Source organism: Lonchura striata, chromosome 14 (assembly GCF_046129695.1).
Source record: "Lonchura striata isolate bLonStr1 chromosome 14, bLonStr1.mat, whole genome shotgun sequence".
Taxonomy (NCBI): domain Eukaryota; kingdom Metazoa; phylum Chordata; class Aves; order Passeriformes; family Estrildidae; genus Lonchura; species Lonchura striata.
Window position 1 is genome coordinate 4,799,400 of NC_134616.1, and position 17,129 is coordinate 4,816,528.

General features: G+C 46.3%; 1 protein-coding gene and 2 long non-coding RNA genes across 3 annotated transcripts in view; 2 read left to right on the forward strand and 1 right to left on the reverse strand.

Annotated features, from left to right (window-relative positions):
• The window catches only part of LOC116183645 (uncharacterized), a 57,366-nt gene extending 54,405 nt beyond the window's left edge, over positions 1 to 2,961 (forward strand). The window contains exons 3-4 of the long non-coding RNA XR_004148305.2: positions 2,414 to 2,689; positions 2,777 to 2,961. This is a non-coding gene — a long non-coding RNA (uncharacterized LOC116183645). The remainder of the gene's footprint in view (positions 1 to 2,413; positions 2,690 to 2,776) is intronic.
• Positions 1,440 to 16,901, reverse strand: LOC110477799 (transmembrane protein 182). The gene is made up of 5 exons (XM_077786494.1): positions 16,672 to 16,901; positions 13,979 to 14,096; positions 12,082 to 12,180; positions 9,448 to 9,585; positions 1,440 to 2,634 (listed from the first exon to the last, which is right to left on the reverse strand). The coding sequence occupies exons 1-5, from the start codon at positions 16,822 to 16,824 to the stop codon at positions 2,405 to 2,407; spliced, it is 738 nt and encodes a 245-aa protein (XP_077642620.1). The 5' UTR covers positions 16,825 to 16,901; the 3' UTR covers positions 1,440 to 2,404.
• On the forward strand, positions 4,576 to 6,021 carry LOC144247108 (uncharacterized). The gene is made up of 3 exons (XR_013340789.1): positions 4,576 to 4,729; positions 5,616 to 5,750; positions 5,871 to 6,021. It is a non-coding gene; the product is annotated as an uncharacterized LOC144247108 (long non-coding RNA).
• Positions 16,902 to 17,129: the final 228 nt, after the last annotated feature.

Here is a 17,129-nt window from a genome sequence, read left to right on the forward strand (position 1 = left end):
GATCATCATTTCTGCATGCTTGGATTGTTTTATGGGATCAGTGAAAGGCAAGTGACTGTAAATCTTGACCTCTTCTGCTCCTAGATTGTATACTTTTATTCTTTGTGACCATAAGTGTTCATCTCCACATTGAATAGATAATTAAATGACAAAAATTATTCAAAGGGAATTTATAGTGAGAAATTATCCCTTGAAGAACTGATGGGGAACAGGCATTACCCAAGGAGAATGAGGCAAAAAAAAAAAAAAAAAAACAGTTTAGAATGGCCAAATAAAACGCTAAAATCTCTGTGCATTTGGGAATGTCATGAAACATCCATTCACTGGGAAAAAAACCCATGATTTTTACCTGCACGTCCCAATTCTATTCAAACAAAATTTCTATTAAGGGAAAACAGTGTGGATATTGCTTAAGAACTGTAGCCCAAGCCTGTTATTCATATGAAAGAACTAATCTTTACATGGGGGAATTACAATTCCTCACTCTGTGTATGCCATGAATCTTGTAAAAGAATAATTAGAACTTGCTCCAAAAGGAAAGAAACGCCAGACTTGAATAATATTTTAGGAAGAGCATTAACAAACATTTTTACATTGCCAACAATCTTCAGCGCTTCCTAGCAGAGATTTACATTCCATTATTAATTAACTGCACTGAGTCAATAGTGTGACATAAAGCTGGGGAGATGTGAGTTGAGCACAAACTCTGACATCCACAAGAACGGCGCGTTTTGAGAAGTTTGATTTAAAATTTATGCAAATGAGCTCAGCAAACAAGGACCCAACAAACTACTTCAAAGCACCACGCTCCAACCCAAAAAAAACATGACAAGATCAAATCTTTGTCATTTCTCAAGTGTCTTTACAAACTTCTGCATATTCAGGACAAATTATTTCACTGGATAGTTTGGTGGAGAATGAAGAGGTGATTGCTCTTTGTAGGGTCACTGCCTACACATCAGCCTGGATGGCTGCAAGAATTTAAATCTATTTAAATGTTATATAATTTGTCTTTTTGGATCTGACTCTTGTAAGGTGTTTGTAGAATACAACAAGGTCCCAGCTGAACTGCCTGACATGGCTGACCAAAACAAAGCCCCAAAAAATAGTAGTGCTATTGTCCCCACTCCTGTTCCTCCAGCTCCCACCATCATTCAGTTTTTGGGCTGAGAAACTTCCCCAAGCTGTGTCCAGAGAAAATATTAAATTTAGAGTAATGCCAAAAATTATTCAAAACAAATTTATAGTGAGAAATTGCCACTTGAAGAACTGATGGGGCACTGGTGATATCACAATATCATGCTATTGTCCCCCCTCCTTTTCCCTCAGCCAGGATCACTTTTCAGTTTTTGGGTTGGGAATCCCCCCAAAACTGTATCCAGGGAAAATAGTAAATGCAGAGGAAAGCATTGCTGTAAAGAAATACTAATTAATTCATGTTATGCTTCAAGCCACAGAAATTGGTTTATTCCCGTATTGAAAGTTAGGTTAGGTCCAGGTACATTTGTATCTTCAGAATCAGGGCTTTTAAGGAAGAAAGAAGTTTCTCATGTTTCCCGACATCCCATTAAAATGGTTGTCCTTTGACGTCAATTAGAGCTAGCTAAGAAAAAAAAAATCATCCTTAATTGCTTTTTAGAAATAGACATTATTGCTTGCACCATCGCAGCCAGATTCGATTTCCTTTTACAAGAAACCAGGATGCTGGGAATGCTGTAAAACTCCAGCTCTGCTGAATATGGATGTGCAGCTCTGCTGACAGAGAGCTGCTTTCCCTTGGGCTGAGGAAAAAAACTGGTGTAAACCCCACCAACGTGCTGAAACATCTCCAAAGTGGAAAAAGGCTGGAGCTGGATGTTCACTGGGGCTGTTTTGGGATGGACAGTGGTTGGAGCCAGGCTGGGAGAGCTGGGGGTGTTTACCTGGAGAAAAGAAAGCTCCAGGGAAACCTTCCAGTGCCTACAGGGACTCCAGGAGAGCTGGAGAGGGACTTGGGACAAGGGATGGAGGGACAGGACATAGGGAATGGCTTCTACTGCCAGAGGGCAGGGTGAGATGGGACATAGGGAAGGAATTCCTGGCTGGGAGGGTGGGGAGGCTCTGGCACAGGGTGGCTGCCCCATCCCTGGAAGTGTCCAAGGCCAGGCTGGGTCGGGCTTGGAGCAACGTGGGATAGGGGAAGGTGTCCCTGTCCGTGGCAGGGGGTGGCACTTTAAGGTCCCATCCAACCCAAACCATCCTGGGATTCTGTGGATGCTCAGCGCTCCATCCCTGCCTCCCCACGAGACCGAGTATAGCCTATCCCAACAATCAGAGCTACAAAAACGATCAAGCCCTCAAAACCTGGGTGTGTTTCTTTACAAGGAGCATCACCAATTTTCTCAAAGCCTTTTCCACATTTGTCTTACTGCAGGGAATCTATAATGTCTCTGCCCACCAGGAAGAAGAGGAGTCCAGAGAGTAACACCAGGGGCACCCCGGCGGCGGCGAACATGAAGGACCACCCGTAGTAGACGTGCACGGGGACATCATCCAGGCACCTCTCGCTCCTCTCCAGGAGGATGTACTTCTGAAAGTCAGCTGCAAACTCCTTCCACATCACAAAGAGAAACACGAGCAGGAGAAACAAACCTCCTGGGAAGAGAGACAAAACGGAGTTATTGTCTGTGCAAGAAATACAGGGCTAAAGGTGAGAGAAGATCACAGCAGCTTCTCATCCCTGCTCTGCATCAAAGCTTTGTGGGGCAGAGTTGTTGCTCCTGATGTTGCTCTGCAGGTTCCTGAGGAAGCTGAGGTCACTGGCCATGGGAGAGCCCCACACCACAGCGACCAGTTCCTGCCCTCTGACACCTCGTGCTTTGGCCACCAGCACTTCTGAAGGCTCTGCTTCAGCAGGACAAGGCCAAGGAGAAGGCACCTGAGCAGGGCTGATGTTCTCAGCTGGGACCTGCCTTCCTCTCTCAAAGGTGGGATCTTTCACCTTCTTCACTTTTAATTTCTCAGAAATTAATGAGGAGACACCAAAACTTACTTCTTCCTTTTTGTATCTGCCCTTGCAAGCAGTGTCATAGCCAATCCCCACCAGGAGCACAAAGATGCCATGATAAATCCTGCTGATGGAAGAATTCTGGCATTGCCACCCCCAGAGTCAGAGGGCCTGCAGGACCAGCACATTATGGGATGGGAAAAGCATACAGCCATGAGATATTCATCTTAGATGGGCTACTAAATACCAGAATAATAACAATAATTATTACAGCAACTAGTGCCATGAAGCTGGAAGCAGATGACACAAATTAGAGTGGCTCAAATCTCATTTAATGTGTATCTTTAAAAATATATATATTTCTGTGGTGCATTTTAAACTCAACATCTATTAAAGCTGAATAGTGATGGTGTGATGACAGGTCTGAAAGCAGTTCAGAAATATCTGATCTTGCTACTTCACAGGTAGAAGCTGCTATTTTTAAATGGTGCTATATAACATATAGATATACACACACACACAAATGAAAGAAATATATCACAGCTTATATTATTTTTATGGTTGAAGTGAACTGCTCGAATTTAATTTAGTTGACAAGTTACTACACAGTTCTGTGGATGTGTTGTGGCTTCTGCAAGATTTAATTTTCCCCCTTGCCATTTTTAAATCAAAGGTAGTTGTGGTGTATTTAATTATTCTTCCTGGCAGCCTTTACATGCCAAAATCCAGCTCCTGTGCTAAGGAAAGGAAAGGAGTAAAGACTGACACTGATTTATCTGCTTAGGGAGGTTACTGGATCTTCAGTCAGATAAAACACATCCATGTTTACTGTGATTCTGTTTATAAAGATTATAAAAGCATCTCAGAGACAAAAATAAGACTCACATGAAGGTAAGAGGCTTCAAAGTCCTCACTAGGAGGGAGACAGAAGTTGCAGTTCCCCACCCTAAGCTGTCACATTTACTAAACTGCCTCCCATGCTCTAAAAAGATGCAATCTTAACAATCAAAAATTGGTGTAGCCATACAAATATTCTGTACATCACCCCACACTGAAATTCCAGCTATTCTCCCTGATGTGGAGGAGTCCTTGTTTTTCCTGGAGAGGCAGGCAAGGAGTTAAACAGCAGCTGCTGGAACATTTGCATGTTCATTGAGGTTTTGATACCACTTGAAATTAAGTGCACAAATAAATATTTTACACTTACTATGATAGTTGTATGCTTAAAATACCAATTATTCTACTATAAGAAAGCGATGGTGTGTTCAAATAGTCGCATGTCCTTTACAAAATACAATGTATTGATAAGAAGGCAATTAAGTCTTTATTACTGATGTAATTTAAAATTAAATTAATTAGATAGCAACTGAACCTTGAAAAGTGCTCCTTTAAAGATCAATTTCTATTTCATTAACTTATAATACCTACCGTAAGAGACGCAAATGAAAGCGCAGCCCCGGTGGGACAGAGAACGTGGGTATGGAAATGTATTTTGGAATTTTGCTTTAAATAACCAGGAATTCTGTCTTGATTTCTCCCAGGACAATTTATATGGCCTAAGCCTTGTTTTTTGAAGTAATCAGATCAAAACCTTCCAGTTCTTATGGAGAAGGGTGTGGGAAGTCCCAGGTATGGGTGGCACAATCCCCAACCTCTTCAGGAGATAAGGAATGGGAGTTGGTCCCTCCTCTGGCCTCAGGAGAAGCTCCAGGTCTTGGCATGGAAGGATTTATTATTAAACAGGTACTGGAGGTGATGGCATGGCCATGGCATCTAAATTAAGAATGTTTTCACACTCTGGGCAAATGACAAGAATATGTAAAGCAAGCAGCCTCCTTCCCTGGAATAATTACAGCTGAGTGATGAGGAATCCCTGGGATTTACACCATGTCCTTGGTGGGAAGAGAAAATCAGATGGGCAGGTGCAGCCAAAGGATGGTGGGAGCTCAGGAAGGGCAGCTCACCAAAATCTGCTCAGCCAGAAATGCTTGTTTGCAGCAATCACAGAAGTACCTGAACCTGCCTAAAACTTGTCACACTTACAGACATCAGCAGACTCTTCATCATGAGAAAATCAGGATGTTTCACTCCTGTATTACCAAAGTGTTTGGCATTTTTGCTTTAAAATGCTGTTGTATTTGGGATTTTCATCTGTTAAACAGGTTTCACTTTACCCCCTCCTTTCTGGGGCTTTTAGTGTTGGACACAGCAGAAAGTAATCTTTGTTTCCTGCCAGCTTTGGATGCAGAGATACAGATTCCTTCCTGCTTTGGGCAGCAAAATGAAAAACTGAAAAAATGTAATTTTTTGTCCAAAACGGGACACTGGCATTGGCACCCACACCTGAGACACAGGGTGAGTATTGGGTTTGAGTAAGTGAAGACCTCATAAACCTCATCCCCCTGCTCCTCTCAGCTGTGCTTTCTCCACTGGAAAATGGTAATTTTTGGGTGATCCCTTTCCTTGCCTCCTTCTCCCTCTTTGCCTCTCTTCATTAGGATGGTACTGGGAAAAATTAACTGCAAAACTCCATCTCCAGACTGATGAGGTCAATGGCATCTTCTGGGGAAGGGCTAATTGCCAGAAAATTGCAGTGGGGTGTTAAATCTGTCTCCTTTGTGCGCCGCAGATCCGGGAGCCTGGAGCTCCATCCCCCTCTCCCAGCGGAGCTGTGTCTTCTGTGTGGGCAAATTGAAGTGGAGCTTTTCCTTTCTCTCACTTTATTTCCTTGTGACACCTTTATAGCTGCTAATTGTGGGGACAGGTGAGTGAACTCAATCTTTAACTCTTATTCTGGGGAAGCTACTGAATTTTTGTGTAATCTGCTAATTAGGAGAATAATGAACTTTGACTCGTTCTCCTCTCTCACTCGTTGCCTCTTAAGGATGTTAATAACAGCGAAATGGAGGGGTGACCTTCAGCTGCCCTTCCATAACTGTCAGCCTTCACTGCACGTGGGGAGCCTGAGACTGCCAAAGTGGAGCTGCTCCATTTGGGAAGCAGAATCTGAGCAAAAAAATCCAGCACTTTAACTCTCAGGAGTGGGTAATCTGTCCTTTTCTCCCATGCTGTTGGTCGTGCTGAAGAACAGGTTGGTCCCACCATGGGCACGGATGTGTCCCATCATCCCAGGTTGCTCCAAGCCCCATCCAACCTGGCCTGGAACACTTCCAGGGATGGGACATTCACAGCCTCTTTGGGCAACCTGTGCCAGTGTTGCATTTCTAAGTTTGGTCTCTAAAATGCCCAAAGGAAATGAAAACCGAAGAGCACAAGGTGGGAAAAAATGAAGGACAAAATGAAGGAAAGTTGTCTCAGCAACCCAAAGAGCTTCCAGAAGCTGCAGCACAGAGCTCACCCAGCCCTCTTGGTGACATTGCAGTGACAATTAACCAACCTCTGACTACTGAAACAAAGGTACAATCAGGCACCAGGCAGGATGTGCCACCCCTTGGAAGCACTGAAGCTCATTCCAAGACAGCAAATGCTGAGAGGAAAGCAGCACACTGGCTCTTGGCTCATGTATTCCAGGTGCTTTTGGGAGAAGGCTGGCAGGGAAAACTGCTCAGAAAATGGCCTCAGCTGCAAAGGCAACACCAGCAAATGTCAGATTGGCTTTGGCTCTTTCCAGAGTCACCCAGAGGAGGAAATCCAGAGAAATGGCTCCAGTGCTTTGGAATGGCACTCAGAAGCACCTCCCAGAGCAGTCCATTGGTTACTGGAGCTGGCACAGTCAGATTTGCCCTCTGGAATGTACAGAAAATAAAAGGCATCTCAGGGGGAAATCCAAAGGGATCTGGCTGAGCCATAACAATCCTCACCCTTCAGCACTGGATTCCCCCAGTGACGGATGGACACACAACCCTCCTCAGGCTGGTCATCCATAAATGTCTGGGAATGCTTTTGCACCAGCGGTGTCTTTAGAGCCTTTTGGTGGAAAAAGTGACATCATTTTGCAATGAATAACCACTTCTTCTCCCAAAAGTAGGGTGGTGGTGGGAGGAACAAAGCTGCTGGTGAAGGGTTCCCAGCGAGGCCGGGACATCCCGCAGTCCTGGTGCTCCATCTCCCATTCCCACTGGCAGACCACACTCCCGCTCTGCAGATTGCAGCTTTTTCACACTTCCTCAAGGAGAGATCCTTTCTGCAAGGGAGGTTAATTAACACTGACCCGCAGGCCATGATTAGAAGACAAGAGGCGCTTTCTCCCACATCATCCCTCACATCCCGCCAGCCGAAGGAAAGGGACGGCTGGGGACTTGAGCCTCGGCTAAATCCATTGTTCCTACCGCTTAGTGCAATTATGCAAAATATTTTTAGAAGGGATAATGAGAAAATAACCATGGAGGGATGCAACCCAAATCCATCCAGAAGCCAGGGCCAAGCAGGATCCAGAGGTCTGAGATCAGGATAAGCCCCCCTGAATAAAAGGATCAGTTGAAACACTAAGGAAACTTTGCTAAAAAACACATTGAATCCTTCTGCTATCATTTGAGTGGAAAATATAGTAGGCAGTGTCTTCCAGCTGAACTCATTCCCCTGAATGACTGTTAATAACAATGATTGCTGTTCAGATTGAAGCTGCATTAATACAAACTTCAATTTTAACAGCAGCATCTTTGTCTAATGCCAAGAGGTTTATGTGATGCATAATCAGCTCTTCCAAAAAGTGTCACATTCGAAGCCCCAGCCTTTTAATCAAGGAGTAGTCAAATAAAGTGGAAAAACAATGAAGAAAAAGGAAAAAAAAAAAAGAAAGACAGCTGAGTATTACTCGGCAACCTTTTCTGATATTCCTGCCCAATGTACAGGCTGGATACACTCCTCAGGGACATCTGCTGCCTCCTGTGAGCCTGGATTACAGATGGGAAAAGAAAGCTTCCTACCCTGGTCCAGCCCTTGGATTATTATCCATTATGGGATCACAACAACCCCATGGAAAGCTCCATGCTGGGCCAGAAGGGCTGGGAAGCTGGGAAAGGCCCTGGGGGTGCTGGTGCCAGTGGCAGGACGTAACCCAGCGGTGCCCAGGTGGGCAAGGGGCCAGTGGCACCTGGCCTGGGCCAGGAACGGTGCCCGGGGGACCAGGGCAGTGCTGTCCCCTGTGCTGGCACTGCTGGAGCACCCCCAGTGCTGGGGGCAGCTCAGGGACCCTCGTGACCAGAGGGACAGAGAGGGGCTGGAGAGAGTCCAGGGACAGGGACGGAGCTGGGAAGGGGCTGAGGGAGCTGGGGGGGCTCAGCCTGGAGAAAAGGAGGCTCAGGGGGGACCTTGTGGCTCTGCACAGCTCCTGGCAGGAGGGGACAGCCAGGGAGGGGTCGGGCTCTGCTCCAGGAGGGACAGGAGGAGAGGGAACAACCTCAGGCTGGGCCAGGGGAGGTTCAGGGTGGAGAGCAGCAGGAATTTCTCCATGGAAAGCATTGTCCATATCTGTCACAGGCTGCCCAGGGCAGGGGTAGAATGGCCATCCTTGGAGGAATTTAAAAGCTGTGTAAATGTGGCAGCAGGTGACGTGGGTCAATGTCAGACCTTTCTTGTTAAATATTTTCACCAATGTTTGTCATGAGGAAGCAGGAGCTGGTGAAGGATCCATCACATCCCACCAGATGGAACAGGATGGGATGTAGCCCACGAATTCACTGCAATTAAGCAGTGGTTTTTCAGAGCAAGACCTGATTTCATTAAGAAGTTCTTCACCTGGCACAGCTCAACTGAGCTCCAGCCTGTGGCTGCTTGAGTCATAAAAGAGTTTTTTCTGAGTTTGAGTCACTGGCATAAATCAAGTATTTCTAATATTGAAGCCAGTTATTCCTCTCAAATACAGAAAAGGAAAAAGCCCAAGTGATAATTCAGTGGAATCATTGGTAACAGCAGTGGGGAAAATGAATAAATGCCTATTTTTAATTCATTTTCCTGCAGTGCCATCGTTTCATCTTTTCAGGTCTCCTTAAGCCAGCCCTCCCATTTTGGATCATGGGGTTTGCCTTTCATCACTCTGTGGGTTTCCAGCTCTATCAAAGCTAACAGCAGAGGAGCAGCCCAAATGCAAAGCCTGACTTTGGGGAACTGAGCAGGGCTGATGCTGCCCAGACTTAACACACCTGCAGGCTTTACTGAAATAAAAGGGTTGCATGCAGGAGTAGTAAAAGCAAAGTGATTTTCAAAAATCAAAAGTCCAGCTTTGCTAGGACTAAGGACTATCCTGCTAAAGCCTGGCTGAGCACAGAATCATGGAATCACAGATGGTTTGAGTTGGAAGAGGACCAAAGGAGGTCATAAAGGCCATGGACAGGGACACACTCCACTGGGCCAGCTTGCTCAGAGATCCCAGGGGTTTAACTCCAGTGGGAAAAGGGAAATAATAATTTGCTGCTCCCGTCAGAGCCCCATCTCCCACGGCAGCACTTCATCCCCACCTGCCCCCGTTCCAAAGCCACCCTGCCCCAACCTTGTCCCCTCACCTGAGAGCAGCAGGAATCCTCCCCCGACTTTGTAGGAGTGGGGGCTGGAGAAGGGGACCCCACACACCAGCAGGAGCCCCCCCACGAGCCCGGCAGCCACGGCCAGCAGGATGAACGCCGTCCAAAATCCTCTGTACACTGCAACAGGAGCAAAGGCAGTGAAAGGAGAGGGAAAGAGGGAAACTTCAACCTCAGAAATATTTTTCTTAATGATGTCATGTTTAACTCCTGCTTTAGCAACAGTAAAAACAACAACCTGAGATGCTGCTGTGTCAGGCAGAGCTGAGGCTCTGGCTTTGCCAGGGCACCTGGAACAGCCACGGGTTCAGGGGGAATGTCATGCCCTACAGAATGGGACTGGAATGAGGCCAAAGGGGTGGGAAAGTTTGCCAGGGAAGCACACAAAAAAAAAAAGGGTGAGAGGAGAGGACACTGTTCTTAACTGTGCTGGGGAAGGTTGGAAAAGCTTGGCAGGAAAGGAAAGAAAATAGCAAAATTTGGAGTGGTGGATTCAGACCACAGCTTTGTTCCACTTTAATTAACACTTCGGGAAGGTGCCAGGCTCCTGGTTTAAAATAAAAGTGTTTGCTAGCAGGACTGGAGGGAAAACAGGAGCTCATGAGTTCCCCCATTAATGGCCTTGTTAGACTCTGGGAAGGAGAATGGGGCAGGAGAGCAGCTGCCTCTCCATCCAAGGAATTTGGGAGTTTGGCTCTGACTTCATACAAGCACCCCAGGCAAAGATGAGCAAGCTTGGTCCATCACATCCCACCAGGTGGGACAGGATGGGATGTAGCCCACTAATTCAAGTCTCCCAGCAGCCAAGTGCTTTGCAGACACTGCCATAAACCTTATCCAAAGGTAGTGGTCCTCCAGCAGAGACCCTATGATACCCTGCTCCCCATCCCCTGATTTATCTGACCCCTTGGACCACCACATCTCTCCCTGCCAGTGGTTTTCCAGAAGCTCCAGCTCGATTTAAGCTGAGCACAAGGAAGTGGGCAGTGCTGAAATGATTCACACTTGAAAGAAAAATGATACAGAGAAGATGCGTTTTCCTCATTTGAAACCATTTTGTCAGGAGAGCCACTTAGGGAGAGATAAGTATCTTGAACTCTCCAAAACCACAGAATTCATTTTCATGTTTAACCTCCCGTCACCCGTTTCTCTCAGGGAGCCTAAGAGGATGCAGATAAGGCAGAATTATCTCTGGAGCAGGTAATAGCTGGAGGACTGCTCTCCTTGGACAGCTCCTGTTCTGTCAGCCTTTCCAGAGAGGAAGGGCTGGGCAGAAAGAAAAGGATGCTATCGACAGAAGGGGCTCCCCACGAGGGCTCTGCAGAGGATTGGGGCAGGGGAGGAGCCCAAAATGTGGAGGCTGAGCCACCCCCAGGTCCCTGAGGTGAGGGGACAGGCAGAGCCCCCAGCCCCACATCCCTGGAACCTCCAGGCAGCCGTCATGGGCAGAAAAGAGCTCGGAGAATAATCCCGAGGTGGTCCCGGGACTGCCCCGGGGGACACATCTGGGAGGGTTCCACAGCCGGGGCTGGCAGGCAGGGGCAGATGCCTCCAGCCCTTTATTAGGATGGAAGGAATAGTGTGTGTGTGTGTGTGTGTGTTTATCAGCAGGATGATTCGAACCGGGACGCTGTGCGCATCTCTCCCAAGCAGGAACAATCCCGCTGCTCATCCCGCATCCTGCACCAGCTCCTCCTCCTCCCTCCGCAGTCCCTCGGATCCATTTGACACCCCGGGGCAGGAATTCTGCACAGCCAAAGAAACAAGCTGCCCTTCCTCACGTGCTCCTACTGACAATATTTTTTTTTTAAATTAATTTCTCATAGAAAAAAAATAATGAAATAAAACAAAACAAAAAAAAAGGTACTACTAAAGGCTAAGGAAAAGGTCAAGATGTTTGTTTGTGCAGAATGTCTGCCCTGCATCCCTGGAGGCAAGGCAGACTGATGCACACTATTTAAAGAAATCAATTCATTTCAAAAAAGATCATTGAATTAATTCTAACTGCTGCCACCAATTTAGCAAATTAAAATTCCTAACAGCAACTGATCCATTAAAGAACTTGGAAAATACAGAGAAACATAAATAAAAAGGGACCCAGTTGAAAGGAAGCTCTCCAACTGCATAGTGTTCATTGCTTTAAAAATAAGCCAGTCACTTACGTGATTTTCTAACAATTTGGTTTTTAACCGATTTTCCAGTACTTGTTTATCTTGCCTTGCAACAAATCAACACCTGAGCTATCCCAGGCAACCAGATTCTGGGACCGAGTCAGCACTCAGGCTGGGTTTGGGTGGTCTGGCTCCAGCTCCTCCCAGTGAGAGAGGAGATGGGGGAGAGTGGATTTATCCTGCCTTGCTCACAGGAGCAGGTGTGAGACCCCCTGGGAGGGAGCTCAGCCCATCCCAGCACACCAGGCTGGAGGAGACAACGTGGGAGAACCTCTCAGTGTGTGCTTGGGGCAGCCAGCCCAGCAGGACTGGTTTGTGGAGGAGCTTTCCAGAGGTCTTGGCCACGTGAATTTTCAACAGGAGAACCACAGCACTGACACACATCCCAGATCTCTGCCTGATCCCCTGGAAAAGGAGCTGCTGGGGGAGAAGGAAAGAAACTCACCTGCAGTTGTGTCATAGGAGGGATGGGGGAAAGGTCCCACAGCAATGGGCATGGGGAAGAGGTAGCCATGCATGCAGAACTTGGGGTGGGCTTGGCTGGCTGGAAAAGATGAAGAAAAAGAAGAACTAAATCCCAGTTTGCTTTTATTTCCTGCAGAATCAGTTACAGTACTGATACTGTAAGATCAGTAAAAAATATTATCTTGGTTAGAGAGAAAAATAAAAATACAAATAATAAATATGAAAGAGGGGAGATATCAGAGGATCGGAGACTACTTGCACATCTTCTCATCTTCATAACCTGAGACTTCGGTGGACAAAAATTATGAAAGATGGAACAACTGAAGTCAGTGTCAATATTCTTGTTGCTGTTTTCCTCCAGAGAATGTACCTGACCACCTGGAAGGGTCAAAATGTTTGGGTACCAGAGCAAGGTACTTCTAAGACCTCCAGCTGGTGAGAAGGAAATGCACAATTAGAATGGAAGTGCCCCATCAATATTAATACCACTGAGGCTTATCATGATTAACAGTAATAGAATGAATGTTAAATGAATTAATTAATGGTTGGCCACTTATTTAAATATGTTCCCCAGCTCAAAGGAGCACTTTATAATAGGTGGACATTAGTTCATGCTAAATTGACTATGGAATACCTATTGAATTAATTATTACATCCACAGGAGCAGCAAATTAATTTGCCATGATCAATCCTATTATAATAAATACCTAAAGAAGTAGCAAAAAATTTGCCAGTTATCAGAGTGACTCATTTTACTTCAGGTAAAATTATATTATGTATTTCCATATAATGAAATTCAGTAGCAAACTCCCTGTCTCAAGCCTGTCCTTTTTTATCACAAATTTCCTGTGTGAAAAACCTCCCATTGCTGAGCAGTGGCGGGAAGTATTCCTGCAAGATTTTACAGGAAACAGGTCAGGGGCTGGGGGACCACGAAGTCATTTGAAATTTTAATCACTGCAGAGTAAATTTAGTGTGGGAACCTGCATTATTTGCAGGGAAGTGCCCTCTGAGGTGATTGTGCTGCTCAACAACCTCAGGAACATCTTCCATCGAGGCCTCGCTGGGCACAGGGCCAAGGGTTTTGTGGTGTTTAAAGAATATGCAGAATTATTTAAAATCTGAGGGGTTTTATCCCAAATCATGGCTGATGCCAGGTGTGTCCTGGTGTGGTCTCACTCCTTTCCTATTTCTGGTGGGAGCTCCTGGTTCACTGAGCCAACCCTTCACTGCACCAGGGTGGCACCAGCCAGGGTCACAGAACAGGTTTCATCTTTGCATCCCTGTTGTCTGTCTATTCTCAAGTGTAATTTCAACGATCTTGAAAAGCAAAAAAGGTGAGAACTTAAAATAAAATAGCTTTCCACAGTGCACTGCTGGTCCTGAGCACCCAGGGACACCACGAAGTGCAGTTCCAGCCTTCCCAGTGCTGAAACCAGTGGGAGCTGGGAATGCTGAGCACCTGGAAGGCAGAAAACAGGGACAGAAGAGCAATGCTGGGAAGGGCATGGCCTCATATTTACAGAATGCTGCTGAGCACAAACATCAACGGGTATTGGGAGGCAGGGGAGGAAGGAAGGAAGGGTTCTCCTCGCTGGTGGAAGCCACCACCTCACATAACTCTGTAGATGATCAATTAAACGGCCTCATGAGGTTGCAACATTTTGGTGAACAGCCCTCTGAGAGCAAAATCCAAGTCAAAAACTGAGCATAGAAAAGGCACAAAAAGGGTGAGCCACTTTTGCTTTTGACGGAAGATGAGAATGAAAAAAATGAAATAAAAACTGTCTCCTCATGCCTGGGAGCACTTCCTGTGTTTGTTTCCCATTAAACTGTGATGGAACGCTGTGGATACGGAGTGGTGGCATTGTACTCACTGTACCAGAAGGTCCAGATGGTCTCGGGGTGGCCCTCGCCAAAGAACCAGCACCGCCAGAAGAAACCCTCGTGGTGGAAAGTGAGGATCTCCTTCCCGACCTCTGTTGGAGTTTCAGCCTGGGGAGGAATGAAAGTCCAGGCTGAAACAGGGAACATCATGGTACAAAGAGTGTATGCATTGCTTAGGCAGACGTTGATTTAATTTTTATGGGGTTTTCATTTGTTTTTTGAGTCAGTCTTGGTGAGATTGGGGAACATGGAGGAGCTGCTGTCCTTGACTTTCCGCTGTGTCACGGCTATGAAATGTTCTGACAACAAATTGTCCTGCAGACCTGCACAAACCATTTGCCTCCTTTTCTCCTGTCCATAAACCCCTGCTGGCCAGAGCTGGATGAGAATTCCAGGGAGCTGGACCTTCTGGGTGTGTTCTACTCCTCAAACACCTTCCTCCAACCCCCAGACCAGACCTGTGAGCACAAGGTTTTGGTCTTTCCTGAAGGCACAATATTGCAAAGTCCAGTCATGGAAGGTTTACCAAAGAACTTATTAAAATTATCCTCAAAACCAGCTTTATCTTCCCCACACACAGTTTGGTAAAGGAGACAGGACTGTGACAAAATTAAGTTTTTTGATGGAAGGGGAATGTCCACAGAGAAATGGCCCCAGTGAACCAGAGGAAGGAGATGGGACTCAACAGGGAGGTGCTAGAGGTACTTATCCTGTCACAGGTTAATAGGTTTGGGTTGGAGGGACCTTAAAACCCACCCAGTGCCACCCCCTGCCATGGGCAGGGACACCTTCCACTAGTCCAGGTTGCTCCAAGCCCCGTCCAGCTGGCCTTGGGCACTTCCAGGAGTCCAGGGGCAGCCACAGATTCTCTGGGCACCCTATGCCAGGGCACCACAGGGAAGAATTTCTCTCCAGTATTTCTCCAGCAGTGGGAAGCCATTCCCTGGGTCCTGTCCCTCCATCCCTTGTCCCCAGTCCCTCTCCAGCTCTCCTGGAGCCCCTCTAGGCACTGGAAGGGGCTCTGAGCTCTCCCCAGAGATCTTCTGCTTCCCTCTCCTAGATGTTTTTATGTATCACATTATAGCAGCTTTCAGAGCCCTGACCTGATTCTCCTTTTACTTCCAGGATAAAACCCTGACTATGACAAGGGGAACATTCAGCCCTGAAACTTCCTCAGAGCTTCCTCAGCCCTGAAACCTCAGCTGGTGGCTCTGACTTGGTGCATCCACAGCACATTTCACTGAGCTTGCCAGATACTCAGCCCATCCTTATCTGTAAGGGACAGGATTTGACAGTTTAAGAAAGGGCAGAGAAGGTAAAAACAGAGCCTGTTATCCACAACCAGTAACAGAAATAGAAATAATAGAAACAGTGTCTGAAAGAGAAATAAAATAGCTTGGAGGGAAGAGTAAGAGCAGTTCCTATTTCTGCCTGGTGCTTTTGAAGTCATTGCCTCAGCATCAGGCTCCCCAACACTTGGCCAAGAGCATCTCTGAAATGTTTGAGATGCTTATTTGTGTCATGCAGTGAATCACCTCTGCTCTCTCCACTTTTAAAAACAACTAAAATGTGAAACAATTAACACTGTCACTTCCCAAGTGCACGAAAAGCAAGTGGCACTTCTCTGTCTCTGCCATCGCCAGGCTTCGCTGAGGTGCTTGAAACTCAAGACCCTGTTTTCTGTTTCACTTCTCCAGGCATTTTTTCCATCATATTTTTTTTTTTGTTGGGAAAGTTATTTGGAACCATGACTCAAGCAAACAGTGCCCTACATTTGATTATGGCATTCTGAAATGAAAGAAAAGATATTTCTTGCTGGCATCATGATGCCTACCCAGGGTGACTCACCGCACCAGGAAAAAATCAAACCTAATTGGATTGAACTTTGAAGTAACAAAAACTCTGCACACAACGAGGATCTTCCTGTCATTTTGTAATAGAAACCACACATTGATTGGCACAAAAACATTTTGGGGGAGTAGGTGGCTCAAGGAACTGATCCGGTTGTTATTTCATTGAAGAGTTAGACAACAGCAGGTGCAGCAAAAATCCAACTTGAGGGATCTATAAACAAGTGACACCAGCCCTTGGCACTAAAATACCAAGCTGTCCCTTGAAAATTACATTTTCTGCTAACTAAAATCCTATATAAATCTTACTTTGAGGATATCCAGGCCACTGGTCGGATGGGCAGGAACCCGTCTGCTCTGCTCTGTGTCTCATGTTCACTCTAGTTTGGTGTCTGTGCTGCAGCTGTATCACTTCAGATGGAAGTGACTGCCAAGGCCCACACTTTTAAATGTGAACTAGTTTTAAATGAAGAAACTACAGAGGGAGAAATCTTTTAATGGCAAATATCAGGAGATATCTTTTGTCTTTAGAGGGAAAGGCTGTCAACAACTAAAGCTCTTACATTTTTGCCTTTCATTCTCTAATGTTCATATCTGCCAGATTACAGAAGTGCTGTCTTAATTTTTCCTAGACACAATTTACTCCAGTCAAAATGCTCAATATTATGTAAAAGCTGGGTTAGATTTTAAAGAATTCAAAGTTTTACCTCAGGCTGACATTTTACATTACCAGGTCACTTTCCATTGAGCATAAATATTATCACAGATTTCAAATTTTTAGATCTGAAATTATTTAGGTAAGTTCTTTCAAAGCACAGGATTTCAGAGCTCACCCCCCCGGTGCTCAGAGTGCTGTTCCCGTGCTCGAAGCCCCCACAGGTGTCCGTGGCCAGGAGCCAATAATCCGTCCCAAAGGCGATGAGGAAGAGCAGAACCCCGGTGCCTCCGAGGATCCCGGCTGCCAGGGCGGCTGCTCCGGCCTTCATGGGGCAGCAGGGGGGAATCCAGCACAACTGGAAACCAGAAAAGCAGGAAAACCCCCGAGTTTCCCGGCTCTCTGGAAGAGCGGGGCCAGAGAAATGCTATTTTTGGATGTGGATAGCGATCTCCTGGCTGGTGTGAGTTTCAGTGGGTGGTGGGGCAGGACTAAGAAAAGCAGATGACCTGGTGTGAGCGAGCAGCTGTGGCATTAAGGATCATGACAAGCACTGAGGCAGAGCACGGAGCCATCCCAGGGGACACGCGGCTGCTGCTGCCCGAGAGGCACAGCCAGGAGCCCTCAGGACACGGC

Coding starts and splice junctions, on each gene's coding strand:
- LOC110477799 (XM_077786494.1), bottom strand. CDS start 16,824: ATGAAGGCCGGAGCAGCCGCCCTGGCAGCCGGGATCCTCGGAGGCACC. Junction 14,097..16,671: donor GCACTCTGAGCACCGGGGGG/GTGAGCTCTGAA, acceptor ATTCCTCCCCAG/GCTGAAACTCCAACAGAGGT. Junction 12,181..13,978: donor CATCTGGACCTTCTGGTACA/GTGAGTACAATG, acceptor CATCTTTTCCAG/CCAGCCAAGCCCACCCCAAG.